Source organism: Lonchura striata, chromosome 17 (assembly GCF_046129695.1).
Source record: "Lonchura striata isolate bLonStr1 chromosome 17, bLonStr1.mat, whole genome shotgun sequence".
NCBI lineage: Eukaryota > Metazoa > Chordata > Aves > Passeriformes > Estrildidae > Lonchura > Lonchura striata.
Window position 1 is genome coordinate 1,982,293 of NC_134619.1, and position 18,978 is coordinate 2,001,270.

At 42.7% G+C, this 18,978-nt stretch overlaps 1 protein-coding gene across 1 annotated transcript in view; it reads left to right on the forward strand.

The window, feature by feature from the left end:
* Positions 1-18,280, forward strand: part of TSHZ2 (teashirt zinc finger homeobox 2) — a 136,899-nt gene extending 118,619 nt beyond the window's left edge. Inside the window, exon 2 of the mRNA XM_021534038.3 lies at positions 13,095-18,280. Within this exon, the coding sequence (XP_021389713.2) occupies positions 13,095-16,168 (3,074 nt within the window). The 3' untranslated portion in view covers positions 16,169-18,280. The remainder of the gene's footprint in view (positions 1-13,094) is intronic.
* Positions 18,281-18,978: the final 698 nt, after the last annotated feature.

Below are 18,978 nucleotides of genomic sequence, written 5' to 3' on the forward strand. Positions count from 1 at the left end.
AGGTCAATGGCCATGGATGTTTTTTCCAAATTATTTTCCTAAATGATTCTCTGATCCTGTGATCTGTAGGTGCCCATCAGAAAAAAACAAACAGCACCAGGAACAAGAGAGAGCCAAGAAAAACAAAACATTGAGCCAATTCTTCCTCTCCCTACATCCTTTTGCTTCAGGACAGTTAAGCCAGTGAGAAATTCAGCTTCTTGTACATGGAAAAGTTAATATATCCTTAACAGCTGAAAAATGATTAGAAATTAAACCCTTCAGAGTCAGGCTTCTCTCCTCAGCTCCACAGGCCCCAAGAGTTGGTGGAATCAAGCTGCCCCTGACACTTTTGGCTGCTTTTCCTCCCAGTGAGTGTTTAAAGACTTGTTTGAAAGGGGCAGAGACTAGAACATTGTAAATTCTTAAATAATGGATTAAAAGCAGTTTCAGTCTTTCTGCAAGTTCTTCCTTTAAACATGTTTTTCTCTGTTTGTGCAACCCATTTCCAGTCGGTGTGAGGGAACCGACTGCACGGAAGGAGCAGTATAATAAAAATAAAATAAAATAAAATTACAAAAGTCTAAAATTCAGATACAGACTGGTCAAATTCCAGCTGTGCATTGGTGGATACAGCAATTAGCCCATGTAGACAAGGAGAATTGGGAGTTGTTCAAGACAAACTTTTTGCAGGTTCTGTGCTCCTTCTCTGGCAGGCTTTGCCTTCATTTAAATTTTAGATTGATAAACACATTAAAAATGCATTTTTTTAAGGTGTTATTGCTGGTAGAAAGAGAAAGAAAACCAGGCCAAAATGCTTTGAAAGGGAAGTATTGTTTGGATTTGAACCTAGTGGATAAACTGAAAGTGTTTAGACAGTCTGTAATGAAGTGTTGTTGGCCTCTGGTCTCTAATAAATGCTTCAATTTTATAGCTCCAAATCAACTTTACCCATAAAATCCTAAGGGACTTTCTCTACTTAGCAAATCAAGTAGGGCTTGGTGTCTACAGCCAGAGTATCCTCGTGTGTTGTCAAGAAGCTCTGCAAGCTGCACTTCCACAGCTCCCACTGATAAAAGCAGCAGAAATCACAAGTTTTGCTTTCACATTATCAGCACTCAGTACAAAACCTGTGCTAGATAAGGTGCAAGAGATTTTTTTTGTCATGAATAATCAGATTCTTGGTGGCAAATGCATTTTCCTGGTTTGAATCCAAGCTTCAATAAAATGACTGGGTGGGTTTCTGTTCAGGAAGTCCAGTTAGTGTGTGAGTCTTTTATTATAACACTGTGCACTTCCCACTCTACTTCTTAGTTCAATTATTGCTCCAGGGGTCTGTTTAAAATCTGAGTGCAGATCCTGTGCCACACTGCCACAGAATAAACCCAGCTGGAACATGGATGGAAAGGCATTGTCCAGAATTCCCTGTAGTGCTCCTTGTCCCAGCCTCTCCCTGCGTCTCTCAGAAAGCAGGCTGGGCTTTCTCTCTAATTCCCTCCAATAATCCTGCTCTGCTCATCATCCTTGTTCCCAGGAGAATTTTGAGGAAAAAACTTTCCAGATTTCTGTGTTGCTGTGGAGGTTAAAGCCCAGCTCACGTTGAAGGGAACCCTCTCTGCACTGCTTTGATTGATTTATTTCCTGGTGCTTCTACTTTCACTGATCACTTTCTTATTACTTTCCCACTTCCATCCATTTGAGCTTTTCCTCCTTTTCCAGCCATTCCTTATGCCACCTGCTCCCACCTGATGGATTGGCTGCTCAGAGAGTTGATCCTGACCTGGCATGGGCCCTTCCCCAGGAAATAAATGATGCCACACAGACAGAAAATGATGCCCTAATAAACACCCGGCCCATTTGCTCCTCTGCCCAAGGGCAGACCTCCAGGGCTGGTGTCCCAATTGAATGTTGATGAAATGGAGGAGGGAGAAATTAAAACAGAAATGGAGAAATTTGCTTTTTGTGTGGATTTAATCACTTGGAAATGCTGCATTTACCCTTGGGATTGCTAGAACAATAATAACTGTATTTTAATTCTGTAAACATTTTTAAATAGTCCATTTTAATGGCTTTCTTTTATATATATTTGGACTTGCCTGCAGCAGCAATTCATCTTTCAAAGTCAGTATTCTGAGTAATTTGGTAGAGGTCAGATGCCCTCTGTTGTGTTTCCTTCCAAGTCTGAGAGGCCCCAGAATAAGAAAAAAAAAAAAAAAAGGGTAATTCATAAAGTTTTGTATAAAGTTTTGTGACTCTGTTATAGAGCTGGGGAGTAGAGAGTTGGGTCATAGTTAATCCATCCTTTCAGCTCTTTCAGGACTTCAGTCTGGATTTTTGATCACTGGAGTGTTTTGTGACCTCCTGCAGGCCTCAGATCCACTTCTGAAATAATAAATGGCTTTTTTGTACCCTCTGAGGTCCCTCTCTTCAGCAGCGGTGACATCATGGTACCTGTGCTGGAGAAGTTGTTTCTGTCAGTAATGACCTCTCTGATTACCGGGGCTTTTGCCCATAACTCAGAGTTGTTATTTCTTGCTGAGATTCAGGAAAAGCTGAGCCCGTGCAGCTGCAGCCTCCTGTTGTTGCTGCCTCTTTTTTCCTGCTCTGTCCCAAGTGATAAATGTCAGATATCACTTAGGACAGGGCAGGAATGCAGACTGAGACTGGGGTGATTATGATCTGTAAATGATCTGTGCACTGGCCCTGGCTCTCAACCCTTCCTTGGATCATTTGAGACCCAATTTAAAAGAACACAGCTTAATATTTGGGTTTCAGTGATTTTTTTTTTTCCCTTCCCTTGAAATTTCCGTTATTTTATCAATCTTGATAGATACTTGGACACTGTGTTTATTTTCCATATCAGTTGGAAGTTTTTCCTTTTGACATAGATTGATTTGTTTTGCACAAGTTTCTTTGCAGAGAGGAGCCAACAGTTCTAATTTTACTACTGAAAATTATTAGAATTCTTACTATTAAAAGGTCTTTTATATCTGCAAGGAAACTGTGGGGAAGCATCTCAGAACTGGGTGGAAAGAGAGAGGAAAATGCTGGAGTGAATCAAAGCAGGGAGATTTTAGTGGAAGGAAGAATTTTATTCAATGTTGGTAGAAGATTTCAGCAGGGCAGTGCTGCTGTTGGAGGCAGTAAGTAACAAAAGAGGAAATAAATAAATCAAATCAATAAATGATGAAATAACAGAAGGAATAATAAACACACAGTGTGTTTATATTGATAATCAAGAGAGTGATAGGAGATGATTCCCCCTAATTTCAAGCAAAAATGGTTGCAAGTCCCTGCTCCTAGAGCCACCTCAGGTTGTGCCTCTCAGAGAGAATATTTCAGGCAGGACCTTAAAAAGATTTTCCATTTTGAGAAGGATTTTAAAGGATCACAGGCTGTTTCTTCTCCCAGTTGTTGCAACTCTGCAGCAAGGCAGGAAAAGCAGGATCAGACCCTCTGTGTGCCCCTTGCCTGGCAAAGAAATACCCAAATATTGTGGAGGTGAATAGAAATGATCCATATTTTGTGTTAAATGCTCTTCTGGATGGCTTGTTTAGGTATCCCTCGTTCTGCAGAGGGGACAGAGTGGTGGTGATGCCATGCTGCAGAGGCAGCAGCAGGAGGAGAAGCTTTGCTGCAGTGAAACTCTGTTTGGTACCTGTGGCTCTGCTCTCCCACAGCCTCCAGGCTCTCTGCTGTTGTGTCTGCACGTCTGAAGGAGATGTTTTGACCTTTCTCATCTCTGACTGGTGTTGCAAAGATGGAGTGATGTAGAACAGAGATTTTGTGTCAGAGTAATAATAAGAAAGAATCTGACTGCCAGTTGCTCATTACTGGATCTCTTTTAAATGCCAGAACCTTCTATGTTTGCCTTCAAACAACACTGAGCACCTAAATCACCATAGTAAACAGATATAGAAAGAGACAGAAAGGTTAAAAGTGTACTCATAATCTCTTGCTTTTCCTCCTAAACATGTTTGATAGCAATATTGTTTCTTAAAAACAATATGACCTCATTTGTAAAGCAATATTCATGCTAAACTAGTCAGCTGTTAAATATACCCAGCACTGTGCATTATGATGAAGCTAAACCAGAATTTCAATTATTTTCTGGACACATTTAAAATTATAATACTTTACTGGGTTAGTGTTATAGTTCATCCAAATTACTCACAAAGTATCATATCAATCTCTGCGAGTGCTTATTGCTTACATCTCTGGGAAGTTGGTGGAAGGAAGATGCTGTCGGGGGTAATGACCTTCATGCTGCCTGAGTGCTCTGATGGTGATGTGGCTATAAGTGCAGGCAAGCCTAATGGTCAAAAGTCAATGTTTGCTGGCCATCATATTTGTCACCAAAGAAGCAGTGTTCATTTGGACCACCACATGCAGCAGGATGTTTCTGGAAGGAAAATAAAGAGGCAAATCAGCCACTTGATGATCTGTGTATTCTTCCTTTAACGCCGTGATCCCGGCAAGGCAGAAGTCACACTTTAAAATTGTTTGCAGTTTTTTATTGCCTGGAATGCAAGATCAAAACAAAGCAGGCAAATGAGGAAGATAGATTTCATTATATTCCCACTTTCTACTTATGTACCTTATCTAAAGAGATGTTGAGAGGGAAATGATGCTGCAGCATGTAACCAGCTCTGAGTAACCAGCATGGATTTATGAGTATTGCTGGCAAGCCTGGCTTAAAGGAGATCTTACTGCAGCTGCACTGGGACTGAATATCCAAAAGCAAAAGCCAAAGACCTACTGCTCTTTAGACAAATGTTATAGTAGTATGATTTTAAACTTATTAAATATTATTAAAACTAATATTGATATTTTACTAAAATCAGCTCCGAAAAAGGTGCTGGGCAATGCTTTATTGCAAGGGGTTTGTCTTTGTGCAGCATCTTCAGCTGGGCAGGAATTCTGAGCTTTAATAAAACATGGGGGAAGTGCTGCTGCCTTCATCTCTAACCATCACTGGGTCACCACGCTGAGTCCTCAGGAAACTCTGGATTTTCTGTTATAATTATTGCTCCTACCCCAAAAGGGAAAAACCTTTAGGAGCTCTTTGAACTGGGTCCTAACTTCTCCATGAGCCTGAGTACTCTGCTGGATTTAGCCAAGCTGGTCTGTTTGGAGTTGGACTGGCTGAGGAATAATCGTCCTTTTCACATCAGTAATCACATCATTTGTCTCTCCCATTGTACTATTGATCAGTTATTAGCAGAAACAGCCATTTCCCAACCTAAACACCCAAACCCCAGTGCGTGAAGGGCTGCTTCTGTGAGCTCTGTGCTCACTGAGTGTGGCAATGAAAAGGAGCAGGATTCTGTGGATCTGTTTTCAGAATAAACCTGGTGCTTTCAGGGCTGGATTCTCTGCCCAAGAGCCTCTCAGGGTTTATTGTGTCGTTGATCTCTCGGGGTTCATTGTGTGTCCTGTGTCCTCCTCCACGTGCTCCAAGCCAGCTCTTTCCAAGGAGAATGTGCTGTCCACAAGATAAGCCATGGATTCAATAGAAACAAGCCAAAGATTTATTTTTTGGTTTTTTTAGGATAACAAGCAAGTGTCCATAAACATAATCCTCATCTTCTTTCTATTTATAATTGTAGTTAATATAAATGTACTTCATTACTGGAGAGCAGTCTTCATGGCCAGACAATAGCAAACAAATTCTTCAGAAGCATCTTTAATTATTCATTTGGCTGCACTATATTTTATGCTACTTTTCATAAATGTTAATCTTTATTATTGCCCCACCAGGAAAAAAAAAAAGAAAGGAGGAAAGAAATACCTGTTATTAAATGACCTATCAGGCTGACATGGATAAATGTTGGTAGCTATTTAATTGTTTCCCATCTGCAGTTTTATACAGTTTCTATCAAACTGAAGGGTAATTTTTTTAGTAGCTGCTTATTTTAAATGTACAAAACCCTTGTGTGTAATTCCATTAGCTGCCCTACAGCATTGCAATCTACAGTTTCCCTGAGGCTGTTGTGAAATATTGATGAAATCCTTGCTTTTGTGGCTTCCTCTGATACACTAAACATTTGTCTGATGTTAGTTGAACTTGAATGGATCTGTTCAGAGTTATATCAGTAGTGACTTCAAAGGCTGTAAGGCTGTTACAGTTTTTTTTACAAACTGAAGTTTCAAAGCCTTACCATGTGGTACTTTAAAAAAACAAAGTTCATATCAAATGAACCAAAGTGTTAGCAATACACTGGTAAGACTCATTACAATTTCAATTTCTATAGATATATATTTTTTTGTGATTCTGATTGGTAGCTGATGCCATTGAAAGAAATTTAGATTGGTACTTAGGGCAACCCAGGATAATGAAAGAGGGAAAACATAATTTGAAACTTGGATTTTAAATGAAGTAATCTATAAATTTACAAAGCCACTCTGCTGTTTTCCACAACAATAAATAGGACAAGAGAAAGGCAAAGGGAGACAAAAGTTTCAGACTTCTCTTTTCATCAGCAAAGTGATTTGCAGTGGTGCAATTAAAGTGACTAATGAGGAAAACATATTTGCTGCTTCTGGATCCCTTGAATTTTTCAGGCCATGTTGCATCTTGGAGAGCAACCTTTGTGCTGCCCCAGGAACTGAGGGGAGCTCACAGTGATGGGCTGGGGGTGTGGCTGTGGGACACTGCAAAAACCAAAAACCTCACCTGGGCTGTGGGACAGCTCCCAAACCTCACCTGGGGTGTGGGACAGCTCCCAAACCTCACCTGGGCTGTGGGACACCTCCCAAACCTCACCTGGGCTGTGGGACAGCTCCCAAACCTCACCTGGGGTGTGTGACAGCTCCCCAAACCTCACCTGGGCTGTGTGACAGCTCCCAAACCTCACCTGGGGTGTGGGACACCTCCCCAAACCTCACCTGGGGTGTGTGACAGCTCCCCAAACCTCACCTGGGATGTGTGACAGCTCCCCAAACCTCACCTGGGATGTGTGACAGCTCCCAAACCTCACCTGGGGTGTGGGACACCTCCCAAACCTCACCTGGGCTGTGGGACAGCTCCCCAAACCTCACCTGGGCTGTGGGACACCTCCCAAACCTCACCTGGGCTGTGGGACAGCTCCCAAACCTCACCTGGGGTGTGTGACAGCTCCCCAAACCTCACCTGGGATGTGTGACAGCTCCCAAACCTCACCTGGGGTGTGGGACACCTCCCAAACCTCACCTGGGCTGTGGGACAGCTCCCCAAACCTCACCTGGGATGTGTGACAGCTCCCCAAACCTCACCTGGGCTGTGGGACACCTCCCAAACCTCACCTGGGCTGTGGGACAGCTCCCAAACCTCACCTGGGCTGTGGGACACCTCCCAAACCTCACCTGGGCTGTGGGACAGCTCCCCAAACCTCACCTGGGCTGTGGGACACCTCCCAAACCTCACCTGGGCTGTGGGACAGCTCCCCAAACCTCACCTGGGCTGTGGGACACCTCCCAAACCTCCCCTGCTGAGGCCAGGACAGGAGTGTGGCACTGGGGAGGGCAGCTGGGGAATTTGAGCTATTTGCAGTCACAACATTCCTCAAGAGCATCTCAGCTGGAAATACAATCTGGGGGTCACCAAACACCAGCAGCTTGCTGTAAAAATGACATTATCCGTTCCAGGGGTTTGCAGAAAGTAAGAAATGTTTTTAATGAGAGGCCAATGCTTCACTGACACTCAGAGCCCTTGTGTGTGGAGCTCCTGCTCCAGCCCTGGTGGGATCCTTTCCTGCAGCAGCCAGGACCTGGCATGGAATGCATCCAAACTGACTGAAATGATGGCTTGCTGCTTTTTTATTCAATAACTGCCTGTGCAAACAAGGTTATCCTTAAGGAAAATTATTCAAGAAAAACCTCCACAATAATTCCTTTCCTCCTCTGCCTTCAGCTCAGCAGCTCACATCAGCTCACCTCTCTTGTTGCTTGTGTTGGGGTTTTTTTCCTGCTTTATTATTGTTTTTGAGTTTATGGGTCACTCACAAGCAGTTCCCTCCAGCCACTGATCATTGGGCTCATAACTGTGCAGGATGAAGTGCAAAGGACATAATCTGTTCTGGTTTTGCTGCTAAGAGCCCACTGAAACTCAGGGGTATTTTACCTTCTTAACCAGTAGGAAATTGGATATTTAATAGAAAACTTTGGAATACAGCTCTAATTAAAGTACAACAAAATGAAAGCCCCAAATTGCTTCATTTCAGCACCATATATAAATAATAGTTATGGCTTCATGGAATTGCCTTTGTGTGGTAGAATTCTGTCAGTGTGGAAACCACTCTTTTCCTTGCTCCTGCAGAAGCTGCTCCTGTCCTCCTGCAGTGGATGGTGGTGGGTGTTCCTTCTCCTACTCTGCAAGAGGCAGGAATTCATGCCTTGGTATCAGCTGCTGTAACTACTTGAAAAATAAATTTCTTGGGGAGAAAAAATATACCTCAAAGGAATATTGGGAAAAATCCCTCCTTTGAGGTGCCAAGTTGTTTTGGACACAAAATTCATCACCATGATGGTGATCCATTGCTGAGTCACTGCAAACTGAGAGTGGGTGTGATGGTAAATAGTAACAAAAAGCTGCAAAAAATGCCCGTTATCCAAATTAATTAACTGGCCTCCCAGCAAAGAGGCAACTGAGCATCTTCAGCCTCTTCTGAGGATGTCCAAATCCTTCCTCAGGCTGCACCTGGCTTTGGAACTAAATCCCAAAGCCAGGACATTTGGTGTCAGAGATGTCCCTTTGTCCCTTCCATCATTCAGAGCCAGGTGCTCTCTGTGCCACATTCAGGAATCTTTCCCTGTGTTTTCTTTCCACCTTGGAGAACTTAAAATGAAGTTATTTCCATGGTACAGAAATTTTGAACATAGCCTTAAAAACTCTGAAATTCTACATTCAATCCTTTATGACACATTTCATATTTTGAGAGTTCTTTCATTGGTTTTCTAGAGTCTTGTATTGGTTTTAATCCCGTTAAATTTCAAAATGCCTTTAATAAAGAGTTATGCAATGGAGTAGGGATCTATTTTTCCCCCAGCTGCCAATTTCTCTCTTCAGCTGATTTTGAGACTGGGATGAAATTGCAGCTCTGAACTCCTACAAAGAGCCAGGTTAGGATTTGTCTGTGGGTGCTTAATGCAGTTCGACATTTTGGAGAAGGAGGAATGAGAAGTGGTCATTATCCATTATCTGCTTGGAACCTTTCAGAGAAAGAAACAGCTTCTGCCAAACACAAAAAGATGTTTGAGCTGAAGCCAGACAAGGAGGAAACAAGATCACCTTCTAGCACTGTGAGATTGCTGTCCTGATGATGTTGTTTCAAGGAAAACTGGAATATGTATGGCTGAAGAAGTGCAGGTGGTGCCATGGGTTTTACATGGGTTAGCAGAGTTGTTCTGGACAATGATTCACTGTCCTTTCTCCTGGCAGAAAATTAATTTTCCAGTCTTGGAAAGAAACATGTATATATATATATGTAAATGTATTTTAATAAATGTTTCTTGGTGTGGAAAAAGAGCAAATTTGAGTAAAAACAGTGGAAAAGTTAACAGCCAGAATGAAGATGTTTGACAAAAAGCTGTATTGACAGTGCACAGTTCAGGTCAGGAGTGATGGATATTGTGGTGCCACTGCCAGGGCAGTCCTGGATGCCAGGGCTGGATTCAGCCTGGGAGCCTGCCTTGGTGCTGTCTGCAGGGAAAGCTCCAGGGGCATGGCAGTGCTTTAGACCCACTTTTTGCAGGTGTATTAACTGGAGCTGCTTTATTTTAGCTCCTCTGTGGAAATATTCCAGAAATAGCAAAGAAAATGTCCTTTTTGAAGAATAAAGAACCAGCTGTTTATTGCAGCTCTCATCCTAGGGAAGCAGGTTTCTGAGGTTGCCATGAATTCAGTCACAAAGACACACAGAGAGGAATTAAGAAACCAAATAATTTGGAATTATATTTGTGATTATTATCTATATAATAATATTATCCTTACTGATGTCATGATTTTGACATACCCTGTCTTGAGGTCAAGCAGCACTAAACCAAAGACTGATTTCCATTTAGGAAGCCAAAAAATTGCTTCCATTCAACGCTTTGAAGTTGCTGAGTTTTGTCAATTCTTAATGATAGTGACATTTCAGACTCCCACTCCTTGAAGATTGTGCTTTTCCCATCTTACATCTGCCTGGGCCTGTTTCATTTTGGTGGGAAAAGTTCTCATCTAGGAAAGGGAGGAAGCATTCGTCCAGTTACTGAGTTTGGATTTCTTTCATATTATTTTCTTCCTGTAACGCAGTTACACATGAGGATCTCAGAGGTTTGGAATGTCAGAATAAGCCTGGGGGAGAGCTGGTGGGAAGGGAACAGGTCACTCAACAATTTATTACATGGACATCAGCGTGACGTGCAAAATTTATGCTACTTATTACAGACTCTGCATTTAAAGCATGTGGGTGTACGGATATAAGACACTCTTTACTTCTAAAATAAATAATGCAAAGTCCACTTAAATTAATGTTATTTCTGTTAACCAGCTACATCCCTTCATGTCCAATGAAATCTTACTAAAAAGCCCTGTTGGAAGAACACGAGCATCTCTTGTACCCGAGGTTGTCTTGCAGAACTGGTCTCCACTGTCCTTAAAATGCCCACAGCAATTTAAATCATTTACATAAACAGAAATGCTTTTGCAGGGAGGATACTGAAATGTGTTTTTAAAGCTGCCCAAACCCCTAAACCATTAAAACAAATGTGGCTGATGGTTTTGTAACATTTTGGTGGTGTTTTCTGCACAGAATCACAGAATCCAGTGCCACCCCTGCCATGGGCAGGGACATCTTCCACTGTCCCAGGCTGCTCCAAGCCCCATCCAGCCTGGCCTTGGGCACTGCCAGGGATCCAGGGGCAACCACAGCTGCTCTGGGCACCTGTGCCAGGGCTGCCCACCCTCACAGGGCAGAATTTCTTCCATATATCTAATCTAATCTAATCTAAACCTCCTCTCTGTCGGTTTGCAGCCATTCCTCCTTGTCTGTCACTACAGCTCCTGATGGACAATCCCTTTCTGGCTTCCCTGTAGACCCTCTGGAGATACTGGAACTGGTTATTTCTCCCCCTTTCATGAGATTGTGTCAGCATCTTACACAGACACCAAAAAAAAAGGAGGATTCCTCAGCACAAGTTACTCTTCTGTAAAGGTTATAGTAAACATGTCAATGCCTAATTAAGCAGCAAATTTTATCCATATTGTGGGGGATGTGCAGCTGTCTGCTACTTCTGCTTTTCCTAGAGAAGGACAAAGGATCTTGTGAGGAATAAATAATTGTATGTACCTTCCAAAGGAAAACTTAAGTCCTGCTGAAAAATGGGTTAATGACACTCAAAGAATTGATGATGGATTGGAGAATCCAATTTGCAGTGAGCCATAGCTATGGGACTGCTCTTTGTCGTGTGCTTTGTCTGATTTCTTCCTTGGACCCCCTCCTTGTTTTTGCAGTGTGGTGTGCCTGGCACTGGTACACAGCCTGGAGAGGGGCCGTGTGTCACAGGGTCACTGCTCCTCTCCTGGGGACCTTCTGCCACCTCCACGTCCCTGCCTTCTCCTTGGTCTCCTGAAAAACACACCACAGAGGGAAAGTGGTATCTGCTTGTTCAGGAAAAGTTTAGGGAGGAGAAGAAACCATTGAGGTCTAAGGGCTGTCTTTGCTGCTGCTCCAGTCTGATCACCTGTTAATGTTTGCTGTGACCGGCACATGCTGAAGGGATTCGTTTGTAGTATTTAGCACTTAACATTTAATATTTAGCTTCTTTGCTGAAAGCATCTACTGAAGAGCACAGTGTTCTTCCTACTGTGTGATTATTATTATTTTATCAGGCTAAAGTGATGTGCAGGTCATTTGTTCAGAGCCACTGCTGAGTTTTTTACCTCTGGTTGTGACAGCTTCTGGTACCAGCCCTGGAGAAAGCCAAGCCCAGCTCTAAGCCAAACCCAGCTCTAAGCTTGTGTGATGTCTGCAGTTCCTAAATTCATGGCAAGAGTGTGGGAAAGATGGCACATGGATTTCTTAGCTCCCATCACACAGAGAGCCATCATTTTCCTGTTCTTGTGCTGCACCTTCGTCCAGGGAATGGTTCCTCTGGCTCTGGTTATATCTTTGGCCTGATGGCAAACGTGGGAAGGGGTCAGATCATGCAAACAGATTGGAGAATGAAGCCTTTGTCCAGATGCTCATCAGAAAGGTGGAGCACTCTCCTCTGGATTTGCTAGAAGGATATCTTTGGGTCAGGAGCACCAAGTTCAAGGGAGCAAAGTGAGCCAGGTTCTTAAAGAGCCATAAAATGCATTTCAGATAATTGGGAGGAATTGAATTCTAAATAAATATACTCTTCCAGAATCAAGTTCATCTTAGAACTAAAGAGTTAATTTGCCAAATAAAATCCTTCTGGATTTGTTCTACTTTTCCAGTTTAACAACCAACTTCCATCTACCTCTGTCAAATCTGTAACTTCCAAGGGTTCTTGCCCTGAAATTTATGGATTTTACTGAAGCACAATTTGCTTTTATGGTACACAGTACATTACTTTTGTAAACAAAAGGGTTTCACTTATGCCTATTAACACTTTCAGATGTTGTATTTTGACATATAACTTATTTGTGTACATCCTAAAGTGCATTTTTAGGTGATCAAGTGTCAAAAGTTACTGTACCTAGATGATGCTCTGAACCAGGAAGATTATGACACTTATTTTTCTTCTCTTCCTTGCAAATTCAACTTCTCTCACTGAGGCTAAAAACAATTTCATAGAATTGAAGCTTTTAGTATAAACTTTAAATTCTTCCATATGAATTTTCCAACTGTCCCATTACAGGACAGTTAGAATTATATTCCCATGACAGGAAAATTATTAACTCGGGATCTCTGGCAGTTATAAAGAATTATGATCATCTGCCAACAAAATGCAGCAACCTTCACAAAAAAGAGACATCATTTGGCTTTTTTTCACTTCCAGATCTAACATAAAATATAGTTATAGATTAAAACAAAATCCAGTAAAGAAAATACATAGTGAAAGCAGAAAACTGGAACTGTAACATTCTCCTTTAACAGGCTGTTTCATATATTGACATTACATTTCAGGTTATGTCCAAGAGGAAGATTTAAAGGAAGAGGAAGATATAAAGGAGGAGGAGGAAGATGACGATGACAACAACTCCACTGCTCAGCTGCAGAGCAGCAATGACACTGGCACGGATGAGGAGCACGAAGTGGGTCCTGAGCAGAAAGGGAATTTCTGCAGTTTCCAGAATTCCCCCGTCAGTCACATATCCAACCAGGACGTGGAGAACGAATCACTGCTGAGTGACAGTAGTGACCATGTGGCAGATATCAAAACCATCTGCTCCAGGGAGCCCCAGGACCCCAAAAGCAGCGCCCACCCCAAAGGCCAGAGCGAAGCACACGATTGCATGGATAAAATGACAGCAGTCTATGCCAACATCCTGTCGGACTCTTACTGGACAGGCTTGGGGCTGGGTTTCAAGTTGTCCAACTCCGAAAAGAGGAGTTGCGACAACAGGAACGGAGGGAGCAAAGCCGATTTCGATTGGCACCAAGACGCACTGTCCAAAAGCTTGCAGCAGAATTTGCCTTCCAGGCCTGTCTCCAAGCCCAACCTGTTCAGCTCGGTGCAGCTCTACAGGCAGAGCAGCAAAATGTGCGGGACTGTGTTCACGGGCGCCAGCCGGTTCCGCTGCCGGCAGTGCAGCGCTGCCTACGACACCTTGGTGGAACTCACGGTCCACATGAACGAGACAGGGCACTACCAGGATGACAACCACAAAAAGGACAAGCACAGACCTACCAGCTACTCCAAGCCCCGGAAAAGGGCGTTCCAGGACATGGACAAGGAAGATGCACAAAAAGTTCTGAAGTGTATGTTCTGTGGTGACTCTTTTGATTCCCTTCAAGATCTGAGTGTTCATATGATAAAAACAAAACATTACCAAAAAGTGCCTTTGAAGGAGCCGGTACCAACCATTTCTTCAAAAATGGTCACTCCAGCCAAGAAACGTGTGTTTGATGTGAACAGGCCTTGCTCCCCCGACTCCACGACAGGGTCTTTCTCAGACTCCTTCTCTCCTCAGAAGAACGCAAACCTGCAGCTCTCCTCCAACAACCGCTACGGGTACCAGAACGGGGCCAGCTACACCTGGCAGTTCGAGGCCTGCAAATCCCAGATTTTGAAGTGTATGGAATGTGGAAGCTCCCATGATACCTTGCAGCAGCTCACAACCCACATGATGGTCACTGGCCATTTCTTGAAAGTCACGAGTTCAGCTTCAAAGAAAGGAAAGCAACTTGTTCTGGATCCTTTAGCTGTGGAAAAAATGCAGTCGCTGTCTGAAGCACCAGCCAGTGACAGCCCTGTTTCAAAATCAACCAGTAAATCATCTGCAGAATGCATAGGTCCTGCCTCTGAACTTAAAAAAGAAAGTAAAAAAGATAAAGCCGATGATGCAAACAAAGATGAGAAAGCAATGAAAACTGAGGAGTATGAAGATACTCTTCAGAAACCCCTGGATCCCACAATGAAATACCAGTACCTCCGAGAAGAAGATTTAGAAGACGGTTCAAAGGGTGGTGGGGATATTTTAAAGTCCTTGGAGAACACTGTCACAACAGCCATCAATAAAGCTCAGAACGGAGCTCCCAGCTGGAGTGCTTATCCCAGCATCCATGCGGCTTACCAGCTCTCCGAGGGAGCCAAGCCCTCCTTGCCCGTGGGATCCCAGGTGCTCCAAATCAGGCCAACCATGACCAATAAATTGAGGCCCATAGCGCCCAAGTGGAAGGTGATGCCTCTGGTCCCTATCTCAGCAAACGTGAGCCAGTGCACTCAAGTGAAGAAGGAGGCTGAGGACAAGGAGGAGGTACAAAAGGACTATGCTAAGGAGGGCGTCCAGGCTGAGCCGGCCTCGCTCAGCCAGAGCGAGAGGGAACCTCTCCTCAAAGCTGAAGCCGCTGTGGAGCCAAAAAAGACAGAACCGTGTCCCTTGAAAGAAGAAGACAAAATTAAAGAGGACAGTGGAAAAGAAAAGCCTGTCCTCAAGGAGCCACCAGCAGCTTCTCTCAGTAATGGCTGTGCTGCTGCCAACCATTCCTCGGAGCTGCCCTGTGTGAACCCCCTGAGCGCCCTGCAGTCCGTCCTGAACAATCACCTGGGCAAAGCCACCGAGCCCTTACAGCCTCAATCCAACTGCAGCCCCAGCTCTAGCACAATTTCCATGTTCCACAAACCCAATCTAAACATGATGGAGAAGCCAGTTTTATCTCCTGCTCCAACCCCACCAAAGCCTGCAAGCGTATCCAGGCACTATTTGTTTGAAAACAACGATCAGCCTATTGACCTGACCAAATCCAAAGGCAAGAAAGCTGAGTCAGCTCAAGCACAATCTTGTACTTCTCCACCTCAAAAGCATGCTCTGTCTGACATCGCCGACATGGTCAAAGTTCTTCCCAAAGCTACCACACCAAAACCTGCTGCATCCTCCAGGATCCCGTCCATGAAGTTGGAAATAGATGTCCGACGCTTCGAGGACGTCTCCACGGAAGTCTCCACTCTGCATAAAAGGAAGGGCAGGCAGTCGAACTGGAATCCTCAGCATCTGCTCATTTTGCAAGCTCAGTTTGCTTCCAGCCTCTTCCAGACATCTGAAGGTAAATATTTATTATCAGACCTAGGCCCACAAGAGCGCATGCAGATTTCCAAATTCACTGGACTGTCGATGACCACCATCAGCCACTGGTTGGCAAATGTCAAGTATCAACTTAGGAAAACCGGAGGAACAAAGTTTTTGAAAAACATGGACAAAGGACATCCAGTCTTTTATTGCAGCGACTGTGCATCTCAGTTCCGAACCCCCTCTACTTATATTAGCCACTTAGAATCCCACCTAGGTTTCCAAATGAAAGACATGAACAGGCTGGCTGTGGAGCAGCAAACCAAGGTAGAGCAAGAAATCTCCAGAGTTTCAGTTCAAAGATCTCCTGAAACAATAGCTGGAGAAGAGGACACAGACTCTAAGTTCAAATGTAAGTTGTGCTGTCGGACATTTGCGAGCAAACATGCAGTAAAACTTCATCTAAGCAAAACACACAGCAAGTCACCAGAACACCATTCACAATTTGTAGCAGAAGTGGATGAAGAATAACTCTTAAGGTATGCATGCTCTATAGTGAGTTTTCATTTCAGCATTTCCAGGAGGCTCCGTCAGGCTCCGTGCTTTGGTAAAAGTAGGAAAACAGTATAAAATGCACCGTGTATGCTGCGCCGCTCCTCCCTCGCATGCACACATCCATTTTATAACGTTTTCAGGAAGAGAACTTGGTCAATGCAAACCCACACTGCCCTAGAGAGAAATGTTGCTGCTCGTTATTTGCAAAATAGCTGTTTGCCCATTTCTCTTTTGTTCCTAAGAATGAATCATTTCACATCCACTGCACTTCTGTGTGGTGCAAGAACTAAGTGCTGCTCTTTCCAGTGAGAATGGAAAAAGAGCGGATAAAGAGCACTGAAACCCAAAAGGTTATTACCTCACTCAGTGCTAGCACACCAATAAATCTGATTTGGATGGGGAAAAAGAAGAAAATTCAAAAGTCAAATTAGCAAAATCTCAATTATTCCAAGTTTCTCATAATCTCAAACACAGCCTCGAGAATCTACAAATAACTCTGAAAAGTTCCTAACTAGAAGTTCAGTTATTCTTCTGTTGATATTTGGATGTTCAGTTTTGTAAAATATTTTAATATTTTACACTTACTTAAACACTTGCTACTGTGAGTGGCCTTTTTTGTCACATCATTTTAACCTCTCTCTCCATCATTCCTTTTTTAATCTTTAAGATGTTTGATTATATTTTGCTTCGTGTTGGTGGAAGTCAATCCATAAACATCACTGACTTCAGTGCAAGTTCTCGTATAACCTGGGGGAGTTACTGCTTAATTGAGATTTTTTACAAGCTTAATATTTCCAAGATCTGTTAGTAGGATACTGCTGCGTTAGTGTTGCTATTTTTTTGCTGCAAGATACACCAGTTGCCACAACCAATGTTTATAACATGTAATGTAATATTCAGATGCCACACCATTTTTGCATTTTTAATTTTACTTGATTCACAAACTTGAATATTCTTGATTGAAATAAATATGCAGAACATCAACTAAAAGTCCAAATAGAAGTTTTTTGTTCTAACCAGTTTTTTTTTTTCCAGGAGGGCTCTGTTTAGTTATTCCCAGCAATTCCTCCAGCAGACTCAGGCTCTGCTTGTGTTCACAGAACAACCATGTGCAGATCCAGGTTTTCTCCAAGGTGTTCATTACTTGAATAACATTCAGAAAATTAATTTATCAGATGGTGAAAATGAAAGGTGTGCTGTGAGTTGTCACTGATGCCACCTGGCTTTGTGGCCATCCTCTGGCTGACTGAGAACATGGGGTTCAGTCCCCATTTGGGGGAAGATTTCCCACGTGTTTGCTGCAAATATTCATGTTTTAGGAAACACTTTCTGCAGCCAAAGCCAGCACGAGGGCTCTGCGTCACTTAAGCTCCATTAGAAATGCTACTTTTGAATAATTTAAACCACTGATCAAGGGTTACTTTGGGCTGGTACTGTAAGCTATTGCCATGGAGTATAATGTCAGCGTTCAAGTGCAGCAAGATTTAAGTTTTGCATACATCTTGTATGCGCTGTCTGCATTGGAGGAGATTAATGCTGCCTGCATATTTTAGCCAGCAAAATTCCATCTCACTCCTAAGGAGTTTGTTTTCTAAATAGGGCTAATACCCTAAAGTGTCTATTTGGGCACTTGAACCCAACATTAGAATGTTGCTTGTTTACCTGGCCACTCCAAATCAACACCCCTGAGAGACTGGGTTGGGATAAACATCCCATACTTTGTTTCCTTCCCCACCACTTAATGATTATTAAGACTCTCTCATTCATAGTTTTCACACAAGAGATATCAGAGCAAACCAATAATTTGGGGACTATCAAACAAAAGCTATCTGCCAGATATATTAATACAACAGTTATTTTGGCACATTCATGGCTTAATGCGTGACAAATGTTTCAGATTTGGTCTTGAAAGCACCGTGTTATTACTCAGAGGCAAACCAAACACCCACCTTTGTAAACACGTTACTGTTGCTGAGGATTGGAGGAACAAATACAAAGGGGGAGGAAAAAAAAATCTCCAAGGGGAAAAAAAAGAAAAAAAAGTGCTTTCTGCATTGTAATAACCTGCACGGAGACATATTATTCAGGTGATGTGTAACTACATAAATAAGGGACTGTCCTTCCTGCCTCTGGATGCCGAGAAATTGCTGTCCTCGTAATACTCATCCATTTCTAATTTATATCAAGATGCAGGTTGTATCTTACCTTTGAAAAAATATATTTAAATTGCAATGACAGAGTGATAGCACTGTTATCTGGAGCTATAATTTCAGTTGGTATGCATGATAGCACAAATTGTCTGAAATGATGGGGTATTTGGGATGGCATTGTAAAGATTTTATTACAGTTTCGGAGCCGAAAGCCTCCCTGAAGTTCTGACGAGGTTGGGAGTGGGGAGGCCAGAGTTTATTCATATGGATTCTTCAGAAATCTGCAAGGGGACTAAATCAAATAACAGGGATTTTCAGAGTTTACTTACCCTTACCATGTTATTTTTAAGATCCAGTATACATTTGAATAATAACAGAGGGGAGCAGAGTATTTAGAAAGGAGAAATATAAAGCTGAGATCCTTAAAACACACACATGCATTTGTGTTTCCTACTTACAGGCAATATTGCAGTGAAATAGGCATAAAAATAGAGAGTATAGATTGAAATAAATGGAAGTAAAACAGAAGAAATAGTAAGTATAGAAATACATAAAGTATTTTATATTTCAATGGCATTTACTAGTAGAGGTTATATTGTCAAATGTTAGCTATCATTAAAAATATAAATGAATAAT